Source organism: Leptopilina heterotoma, unplaced genomic scaffold (genome assembly GCF_015476425.1).
Source record: "Leptopilina heterotoma isolate Lh14 unplaced genomic scaffold, ASM1547642v1 Lhet_351, whole genome shotgun sequence".
Lineage (NCBI taxonomy): Eukaryota > Metazoa > Arthropoda > Insecta > Hymenoptera > Figitidae > Leptopilina > Leptopilina heterotoma.
This window is the reverse complement of record NW_025111033.1, coordinates 212,790-223,299: the sequence shown is the minus strand read 5'-3', so window position 1 is coordinate 223,299 and position 10,510 is coordinate 212,790. Positions and strand designations below refer to the sequence as shown.

Sequence of the window (10,510 nt, the reverse complement as noted above, 5' to 3'; positions counted from 1 at the left end):
ATGCCGGTTTCATAGAACAGCTATAAAGAGAGCAAAAATTGAAATTTTATTTAAATGTCCTAACGCATTTTTACCTCTCCAATAAGTTCATAGGTAAAGCGCACCTCCACGGTATGCCATATTGGATCCGTCATTTTAAATTTTGAAAAACTGACATGGAATTCGTTATCAGCGACTCCAAAAACCCTCGAGTGACAAGTTTCAAGCGAATACAATTTTTTTTTAAATGTGCGCCATATTGGATCATGGCAAAGATTGTCAGTTTTCCGGCAGTCAGAGCAAAGTCCGAAATGGCAAAGATCTTTGCCATCGACAGTCAAGGGGTTAATACACATATACCAACTTTCGAAGTCACAATTTTCCAGGGTAAATCTGCTCACTTTATCTTTTCAAGAAGGAACAATTTTATTTTTAAAATATTAAAATTCGTCTTATTCCCGTCTTAAGTATGATTTATTATTAATAAACTATGAGTTTGTTAGAGCCGAATTTAAAAAATTAAATAAATTAATTTAATAATATCAAATTTTTAAAGAAACTTTAACTAAACGTGTCCTTCGGACAAAATAATTTGTAAAGGGTAGTGGATTCTTCCCTCTACTTGGTTATTGGTTCAACCAAGGGGTGAGAATCCTATCCCTTGAATTTGGAGAAGATAGGATAGTTTTAGGAATAATTAAATTATAAGCAAAAATAAGATTAAACAATATAAGATATATATTTTCCCAATGAGTCCCTAATACAAATAAAACTAATCTTTACGTGTGTAAAAAGTACGTGTGGATCTGAACGTGTGAATGAGATAATCGTGTGTGTCGTAAAATGTAAGATGTTTTTACTCACTACTTGGTATTCTGTACTTCGAAATTCGAATCCAATGACGAATCTTGTTTTTATCCTCTTTACTATGAACTTTAATATTCCTTAGATAATGCACAATGCTGAGACTTCAATTCTTTTACTCTTTAACATAATTTATGATTTCTTTAAATTTATTTTCACTTCTTTTATTTTAATATTTCTTTTCAATTCCCTATATTTAATTTTTATTACGTAAATTCTCTCTATTTATTTTCTTTCACTATATTTCAATATTTTTCTTATATTTCTTTGATTCCTTTAATTACACAATTTAATTATTTATATTCAATATATATATTTTCAATTCAATCTTCTTTAACTTTTATTTATTTATATTATTCTCAATTGTATTCACTTTCTTTAAACAAACTTTTTATTCAACCGTTAGACTTTCGATACGATTAACACGGCTAAATGCCGGACTTAGAACTTCAGGCTACAATGGCCTGGACTAAAACTGCGGGCCTAAACTGCCCGGGCTAACTGCCGGCTACAACGGCCTGGCTTAAACTGCCCAGATTTCCCAGTGTCAATCAATTTTATTGAAAGACAATTTAGTGGGGAAATCGTATGTTAAGTTCATTGTACTTGACTGTTGTCAAGTCAATTTCTGCAACCTTGCAGATTTAAGCAGTGGTGTGATCCGAGTTCAGTGACTTGGATGCACCACTCCTTATATTGAGCATTTTAACTTTGATATTTTCTAACTAATTTTCAAAAGGGTCAATAAACTGTTTTTCAAGAAAAAGGAATTCATTAAGAAACACTTTACTATATTGTCAGGTTTTTCACCTCGAAATTGCGAAACCTAAAGGAATGTTAAATTCAATTAAATCTTATATTTATATAGAATTAGAATTTCTATGTCATTAAAAATGCCCTGGATTAAAATATTCAAAAGAGGGAATGTCCTTTTGTGAGATTACATAGGGTTATTTTGTGTAAGCGTTTTATGACGTGTTAACAAAATATTGTGTTGTGTGTAATTTGGTTTTTAAAGTATTATAAATAATCATTTATAATATAAAAGTTACGGAGTTCGGCCGTAACAGAGTTCGATAAACAATTCTATAAACAACAAATTGGTTTAATAAATGATGAATATAGGTTTAATGAATTATAACTATGCATGTTAAATATTATTAAGAGAAAGTGAAATGTAGTTACAATTTTGGTTTTAACAAGTCATAAATTTTTTTATTGTTAAAATATAATACGTGAAATTATTTTATTCTAAATTTCAAATTTAAAACTAAGTGTGCGGCTTTACCCCGACTTCACGTGAGCGACTCAACCCCGAGTGTATTTCTCACATTTCAGAATAAATTTAATTAAATCTTTTTGAAATGAGACAAATCTATACAGTACCGTCCGAAATTGTCAGTCCACCCATTTTCAAAGGAATGACAAAAATTTTTTAACATAAAATTCATAAAAAGTAAAATTTCTTTTGGTTTATATTTTGAAAGACGATAAAATTTTAAAAAGAATAAGACCTTACAGAAGTCATTTGGCCAAAATTTGTAGAAGATATTCTTAAAAATCGTCATTTTTAATGTTTTACAAAAATTTGAATAACTTCTAAAATAATGAACGCTTTTTAATAATCTTAGGCTTATTTTAAAGACCATTTTCTACAGAATAAGAATTACTTATAGGCATTAACCTGTAATTTTTAACTTGGAGTAAGCATGACGTCAAAGTTGGACAAAAAAATTCAAAAAATTTGAAATAATATTATTAAAAGAAAAATAAATTTTGAAACTCAAACATATATTTTTATTAAATTTTCTTGAAAAATCTACACCATATCATGTTTTATATATGTTCTAGAATAGTTTTTAGTACAAAAAATTGATTTCAAATTTTTCCAATTTTTTTGTCTAATTTTGACGTCATGCTTATTCCAAGTTAAAAATGACAGGTTAATGCCTATAAGTAATTCTTATTCCGTAGAAAAAGACCTTTAAAATAAGCCTAAGATTATTAAAAAGCGGTCATTATTTTAGAAGTTATTTAAATTTTTGTAAAACATTGAAAATGACGATTTTTAGGAATATCTTCTACAAATTTTGGCCAAATGACTTCTGTAAGGTCTTATTCTTTTCAAAATTTTATCGTCTTTCAAAATATAAACCAAAAAAAATTTTAGTTTTTATGAATTTTATGTTAAAAAATTTTTGTCATTCCTTTAAAAATGGGTGGACTGACAATTGCGGACGGTACTGTATAATTATGTACTTCGAAGAAGGACATCTAATAGCAACCAAAAAAATTTGTCAAATAAATTAAGACTTAAAAATAATTAAAAAAAAAACTTAAAAATCCAAAAAACGTTTTTTTCCGACACCTCCATCTTAAGGGGTTACACCACTTCGAAATTTTCAAAAAATTGAAACATAATTTATTTGCTTAAAATACTCTTTGTGGACACCAAAATGATATGTCATTAGTTATATATCGGTACCTTAAGTAAAAAGACAATTTTCGAACTGTTCAAGAACCCAGATAACAATCGTGCGTCGCATTTAAACGCATGTTTCTTGCACTAACTGCGACTTACCAGATGAGTCGGTTCATATACGCATCTTACTATCGTCTGTGACGCTGGTAATAATGCGAGTGTTGTGAACTGCATTTCGTAAGCGCCTGTGATACAAAATGATAAGCATGTTCCGTTCACAAGTGCGACTTGCTAGAAGAGTCAATCCATACGCATTTTACCATCCACAGTGCGAATGCTGTGAATGCGTGTGCAGTGAACTGCACTTAATACGCACGCAATTAATGATGCGCAACCACCCGTATCGGCAATCACACATTTTATAATGGCGACAGCATTGTTTGTGGTGTGTTATCAAAATAAGTTTTTATTGTGATTTCATTTTTTATTGTTTTTTATTGCGATATTATTGTGAGGAATTATTGTGGATTTAATTTTTAGTACTGCAGCAAAATAAGAAAGTTAAATTTAATTTGTTTAAAGTACATATATATTTTTGTTGTATTAGATATAACCTCAAAAAAAGAATTTGGAAGTTTTTAACAATTTCAATTCCAAAATTGTACTGAAATATTAAATTAAAATCGTTTTTATAAATAACATTTTAATTTAAAAAAAATTACTAATGTCAATAATCTTTTCTTTTTATTTAATTCAAATAAGGCTGAAGTATAAATATAATTTATTCGCATTATACCGTCACGCATGTGCCCATCACAATATGCGACAGTTATGGATCGCATATGATGACGCATCTGAGTGGTCCAGTGAACGCGCATAGTGCGGATAAATCGGCACGCGTGCAGATGATATTAGTAGCACACAACGCGCATTTTGTTATCTGGGAAGGGTCGCGCGCTAACGTTTACATTGTAATGAAAACTTTAAACTCGTTTTTCTCAAAACTGTATTTTAAAAATCGGTGGACACTAGCTGCCACAATTTTCAATCGATTCTCTTAATTCTTTTTTTATTTTGTTTGTGATATAATTATTTAGCGAAATACGTACGGATTTTTCAAAATATTAATATTTAAATTTTCTAGACAACTTTAAATTATAAAATTTAGGTAAAAATACGGACTTTTTCCTTCAAATCGATGCCATTTTGCGAAAAATAAATTTTTTTTAAACGGATACGTATTTCGCTAGATTTTGAGCTACAAAAAATAAAGCATTTTTACTTTTTGGTCTAGCTTAATTCTGGACCGAGTTTTAGTGTCTACCGTATGGCGATACATTTTTAAAGCACTTTAACATATCATCTGTCAAACCGACAATTTAAAAAAAAAAGAAATTTATATATATTTTTTGTAGTTCAATACCCTACTGTAATTTAATTTTCCTAAAAAAATTTCTATTCTTCAATAAAAATTGTTGAAAAAGCTTATGTTTTGAACGGGTCAAAGTGGTGTAACCCCTTTAGTTGAGGTAATAGCGTAAAATCGCTAGTGAGCGGGTTTACCTTAGTCTCCCCTACCTATTGCAGAAATGTACTTGTCATTACTGGCGCAGTACTGCGTCAGTTGTTAATTTTGGCTTAGGACCTTTCGCTCCTTGGGTTAAAAAACATTTAACAGCAAAATTGTGTGTCCCCTTCCAGCACTAAAATTTTTAGACCTATAGATGGTGAAACCCTCGGTTTCAGTGAAAGTGTAACTCACTTTTCAGATGTTTTTTTAAATTATTGGGTCAGACCATTATATTTCAAATAAAGTCGTTGCGGCCTAATTTTTAAAAAAATTGATACTTTTAGAAATGAATCTGTATGATCTCTGAAGAACGAAATGATAAGAATTATATTAAAATATTTATTACTTTTCTTAAAATATAAGTGTAAAGTGGAGAAGGTGCAGAAAAATGGCACTTTTTTAGCAATTAGAAAATATTTTAAGAAGTATTGAAAAATTCTTAAAAGTGGAAAAAGATTTATTGATTAATGTTTAAAATTAATTGATTAATTATTCTTTAATAAAAAAACTAGTAAAAATATAAAAATAATAGATAAAATATGTTTTAAAGTCGATCCGCCAAATAACCTAATTTTGACGTTTCTATCAATTAATTACGAGTAGGTGGAACTATTAAATTAAATAAAAAACTCACCGAATATAGAGTATTTTTGATGAACTTTCAGGATTTCTTATCACTTTTTTAATTTTTCCTTTAAATATACAAGAAATATAGAGTTGAAAGTACGCGATTTTTGAAATGTTGCGTACTTTACAACTTAATAAGAGCAATTCCACGGGAAGTGATCTGAAGAATTTTCGATGATTTTAGCAATATTAATAATACTTACCGAATTTGTTCCCTTATATACATGGAATAACAATGTATAAAAGTTTTTTCAAAATTTTCAAAATTTTTTGAGTTACCGCTTACTCAAAATTTTGGTCGGTTTTTCAAAAAAGGCACATAACTTTTTTCTTTGTTAACCGATTAAGATAATTTTTTTGGAAAATACTCACAATAAGAAGCACTTTAAAGAAAAAAATAAAAAGAAAAAAAAATTTTTTTTTGCCCGAAAAAATTAAAAAAAAATTTTTTGCCCGAAAAAATTAAAAAAAAATTTTTTGAATCAAAATTTTGAAAAAAATACCTCTTCGATTTGAAAAACTTTTTTTTGTAGTTATTGTCTATAAAGTCAAGAATACTTCATATAAATTTAATTATGGGACAACAGTAACTTTACGAGAAAAAAAATGAAATGTCCAGCGCGGCATGCCGGGACTCGTGCTTGTATTCGCTTATGGCGGCGCAAGTTTCGTTCCAAATCACTCTACAAGTCACAATTTTTTGCCAAAACGATTTTTCTTTTTTTCTAAATCTTCGTAATTAAGTTTTTTATCGATCTCTCGAGCTCGGTTTTAAAATTTTGTTTTTTAACATTTTTTTAATAACAATAAATTTTAAAAAAATTATAAAATCGTAAAATATATTTTTTTAGCTTCAATCATTCAGAAAATTAATCAAAAAACCTATTAAAAGAATGTTTGAGTGTTTCTGATGTATAACAAAAGTATACCAATTTATTAAATTGTTTAAACAATTAATTGTTATTTCTTTCCTAAACTGTACTTAGGGTTAGAAACTTCTAGTTTTTTTTAATTGTGCATTTTTTTTTGTTTAAACAATTTATTTTTTGTAAAGTTTTCAATTTACTGAACTTAAAACTAGAAACTTATTATTTAATTTACAGTTTTTTATTTTTTAATAAATTGTACTTTGAAAAAACTAGAAACTTTAGCCCTAAGTGCAATTTATGAAAAAATGGCAACAATTCATTGGCTAAACAGTTTTATAATAAATAATTTTTTTTATCATCAGTAGATGTTTTACTCATGAAAAATTGTAACAATTGAGAAAAAACTAGAATTTTCAAACCCTAAGTATATTTTATGAAAAAGTAACAACAATTAATTGTTCAAACAATGTAATAAATAATTTGGTTTTTTTCAAATGTAGATGTTTTACTCCTGAAAAATTGAACAATTGAGAAAAAACTAGAAATTTCTAACCTTAAGTACAGTTTAGGAAAGAAATAACAATTAATTGTTTAAACAATTTAATAAATTGGTATACTTTTGTTATACATCAGAAACATTCAAACATTCTTTTAATAGGTTTTTTGATTAATTTTCTGAATGATTAAAGCTGGAAAAAATGTATTTTACGATTTTATGATTTTTTTAAAATTTATTGTTATTAAAAAAATGTTAAAAAACAAAATTTTAAAACCGGGCTCGAGAGATCGATAAAAAACTTAATTACGAAGATTTAGAAAAAAGAAAAATCGTTTTGGCAAAAAATTGTGACTTGTAGAGTGATTTGGAACGAAACTTGCGCCGCCATAAGCGAATACATGCACGAGTCCCGGCATGCCACGCTGGACATTTTATTTTTTCTCTCGTAAAGTTACTGTTGTCCCATAATTGAATATATAGGAAGTATTCTTGACTTTATAGACAATAACTACAAAAAAAAATTTTTAAATCGAAGAGGTATTTTTTTCAAAATTTTGATTCAAAAAATTTTTTAAAAATTTTTTCGAGAAAAAAAAATTTTGTTTTTTCTTTTTATTTTTTTCTTTAAAGTGCTTCTTATTATGAGTATTTTCCAAAAAAAATTATCTTAATCGGTTAACAAAGAAAAAAGTTATGTGCCTTTTTTGAAAAACCGACCAAAATTTTGAGTAAGCGGTAACTAAAAAAAAATTTTGAAAATTTTGAAAAAACTTTTATACATTTTTATTCCATGTATATAAGCGAACAAATTCGGTAAGTATTATTAATATTGCTAAAATCATCGAAAATTCTTCAGATCAATTCCCGTGGAATTGCTCATAAGTAACATTAGAATTGAAAAGAACTATTTGATATGCGCTAGAATCTAATAGTGATTTCAAGAAGGATTTAAATTCTTTTTTCGAGAAGAAAAAAATGTCTAGAACTTTAGACAAGAAAAGGGAGCTACTAGAAATAATAAATAATGAGAAGAAAAAAAATAAAGGCGAGAAAGAGATGAGAAGACTGGTTCTAGATGTCGACAATTTGAAGTTACATATATATAAAGTGTGACGTGACAATTTTGACACGTCACACCGATTCTTTTTTTTATCTTTTTATCTTGATCACGGTTTCTTTTGGATGCTCCAATCAACTCGATTCTCTACTACTCCTCGATTTGCTTCCGAATGATAGAAAATGAGTGTTGTTATTGGCGATTTATTGTTTTGTACTATTTTTTTTATGTATTCACGAGCGACCGATTCGACAATATGAACTCCACTGGCTGGCACGATTTCGGAATTGTCTCAATGAACTAGGTGTCATGATATTGTATCTCTATCAATAATGTTCTGCGGATCCCACCTGAAGGATGCTGACTGCCGATCGAAATGTGTTATTTATATTCGTTGGTTGTTCGACATTACACATCACATTTAGCTGTTCGATGCTACACATATTCAATTTGGCTGTTTGACGCCGTACTACTATATCGTCGACTATGGGGAAAACTGACTCCGCTGACGATTGGATGTTTGAATCCACACCGCTTAGCTGTATGACGTCACCCACGTATGGTATTTGTGACGTTATTACTTTTGGCTGTTTGACGCCCCTCATTAGCTGGAATTTTGGATTCCAGCTTTGGAAATAAATTTTAATGCTTTTACACTCTGGCTGTTTGACGCCACAACACACATGAACATTACCTAACAAACTACGCTGATGTTTATTAAATTAAGAGAAATTTCGCGGTAATTGCACCTATCGCAAAATTCCTGTCGATCATTGGAGTTGGATGTGACCTTCCAAAAATTAATCTCCGAGAACCGAGGAAATGAGTGCGTGTTATCGTCACCTATTAATTGAGATAAATTCCTTCCTTTTTAAGAAGAGTTGCTGTCCGAAGGAAGATACGTATTAATTATTAAATAATTCTGATTTTTTTTTTTGATTTGTAAGATTTTGTTACGCTTTCAGAGCGCTAGCTCGGTATCGGGGTAGCACTTTTAAAAATTTCTCTCTTTATTTTTTTTTAAATTCTAACATTTAATAGGGTAATGTCACCTTGAGTGGACCGCCTAAGCTTTTTTTCTAAAAAATTCTTCATGACAGCAAATTAATCGGACGTTTCTATTTCAAGCTTTAGTTTAGATCCCTAGATAAGTGTTTATACCATAATAGCATTGATTTTTTTTATTTGGAAAAAACAATTAACTTTTAAAAAATAGCCAATTTTTAAGGAATGAAAAAAGTGTAACCTTGAGTGGACCACTCTTAAAGAATTGTAAAAGTTATTCTAAATTCTTTAATGTATTTAATATTTCTGATATATTGAAACAAAATTCATGCTTATGCAGCTTCAGACCATGTTTGTGTCGCAATGTTTACAAGTGAAACCATTTTCAATAATTTTGGCACATATCACATCAAAATCACAAAAAAATTAATAAAGAACATAAAACAGTTTCAAACCAATTTATTTCCATAAAAATGGTAAACTGACATTAAAAATATAAAAAACAGGCAGTCCACTCATGGTGACATGCAACTTTTTATGGCAGACACCAAAATTTTTTTTTTGAGTCAAAATTATCACTTAATTAAACTAAGACAATCAATTCCAATGTCCAAAGTAGTAGGAAAAAAATAAGTTACCTTTTAAAACTTAAATTTTGCACTACTTTTACGCTTCCGAATCACTTTACTCATTGTAAGAGCGACTTCTTTTTTGGTTTGTGTTCTTAAAGATGCGTTACATCAAACAATAACGTGTATGATTATCGCGGAACATAAATCCTTACGGTTTCTAGGTGCGGTGCTGCTATTCGTTTTATTTATTTCACGTTTCCGCTGTCAGATAACTTAAAAACTCAGGTGGTCCACTCAAAGTAGCGGTCCACTCAATGTGACATTACCCTAATTTTTTATATATTTTTATTTAATTAATTTAATTGACCTGTTTGTCAACGAATTCGTGAATATAGAATTAGTTTATATTCGATTTTTATTGTATTGTTGATTTTTGTTTATGGGAAATTGTTGTGAATTTTCTTGTTTTATTAATTGTATGAGATTTGAATTTGAATTATTTTCGCGCCTTTGCGCCGGCAACTACGTATGAATGATGCGCGAGTAGGTTAGGTTAGCGTTTCGAAAAGGACTCGCGCTCTCGGGAAAACGTGGTCTCACCACTTCTCTTAGCGATCTCACGAGGGAACCGACGACGACTAAATTCATTGTACCGGTCTGCGATTTGTTCCCGGAGAAGGCGGCGTTGTTTTGCGGATTGGAGGATCTTAACGAGGAAACCGGGTCCGAGACGATATTCCGGCCTATCGACTGCATTATTTGATATTTGGTGAGTCGGCTCATTGTTTTGCATTAGAGTACAGATTTCTCACAATTTTGATTCAATTTTTCATTCTTTTGATTATATTAAAGACAAGTAAAATTTTCATTGAGAGGTCTGGACCCGATTTTCTTTTGATTTCGAAATGGCATCGTTGTTAATTATCACGAGAAAAGTAATATCTTTCATTTTATTTGTTCAAAAATTATTTCTGAGTGGAAAATCCTTCTTTTATTTTGAGTTAAAATTGTAAGAATAAATTTTAAATAATGGTGATCAATTTCGT

General features: G+C 29.3%; 1 protein-coding gene across 1 annotated transcript in view; it reads left to right on the top strand.

The window, feature by feature from the left end:
- The first annotated feature begins 225 nt into the window (after positions 1–225).
- The window catches only part of LOC122505288, a 48,090-nt gene continuing 37,805 nt past the window's right edge, over positions 226–10,510 (top strand). Inside the window, exon 1 of the mRNA XM_043616798.1 lies at positions 226–366. Within this exon, the coding sequence (XP_043472733.1) occupies positions 246–366 (121 nt within the window). The 5' untranslated portion in view covers positions 226–245. The remainder of the gene's footprint in view (positions 367–10,510) is intronic.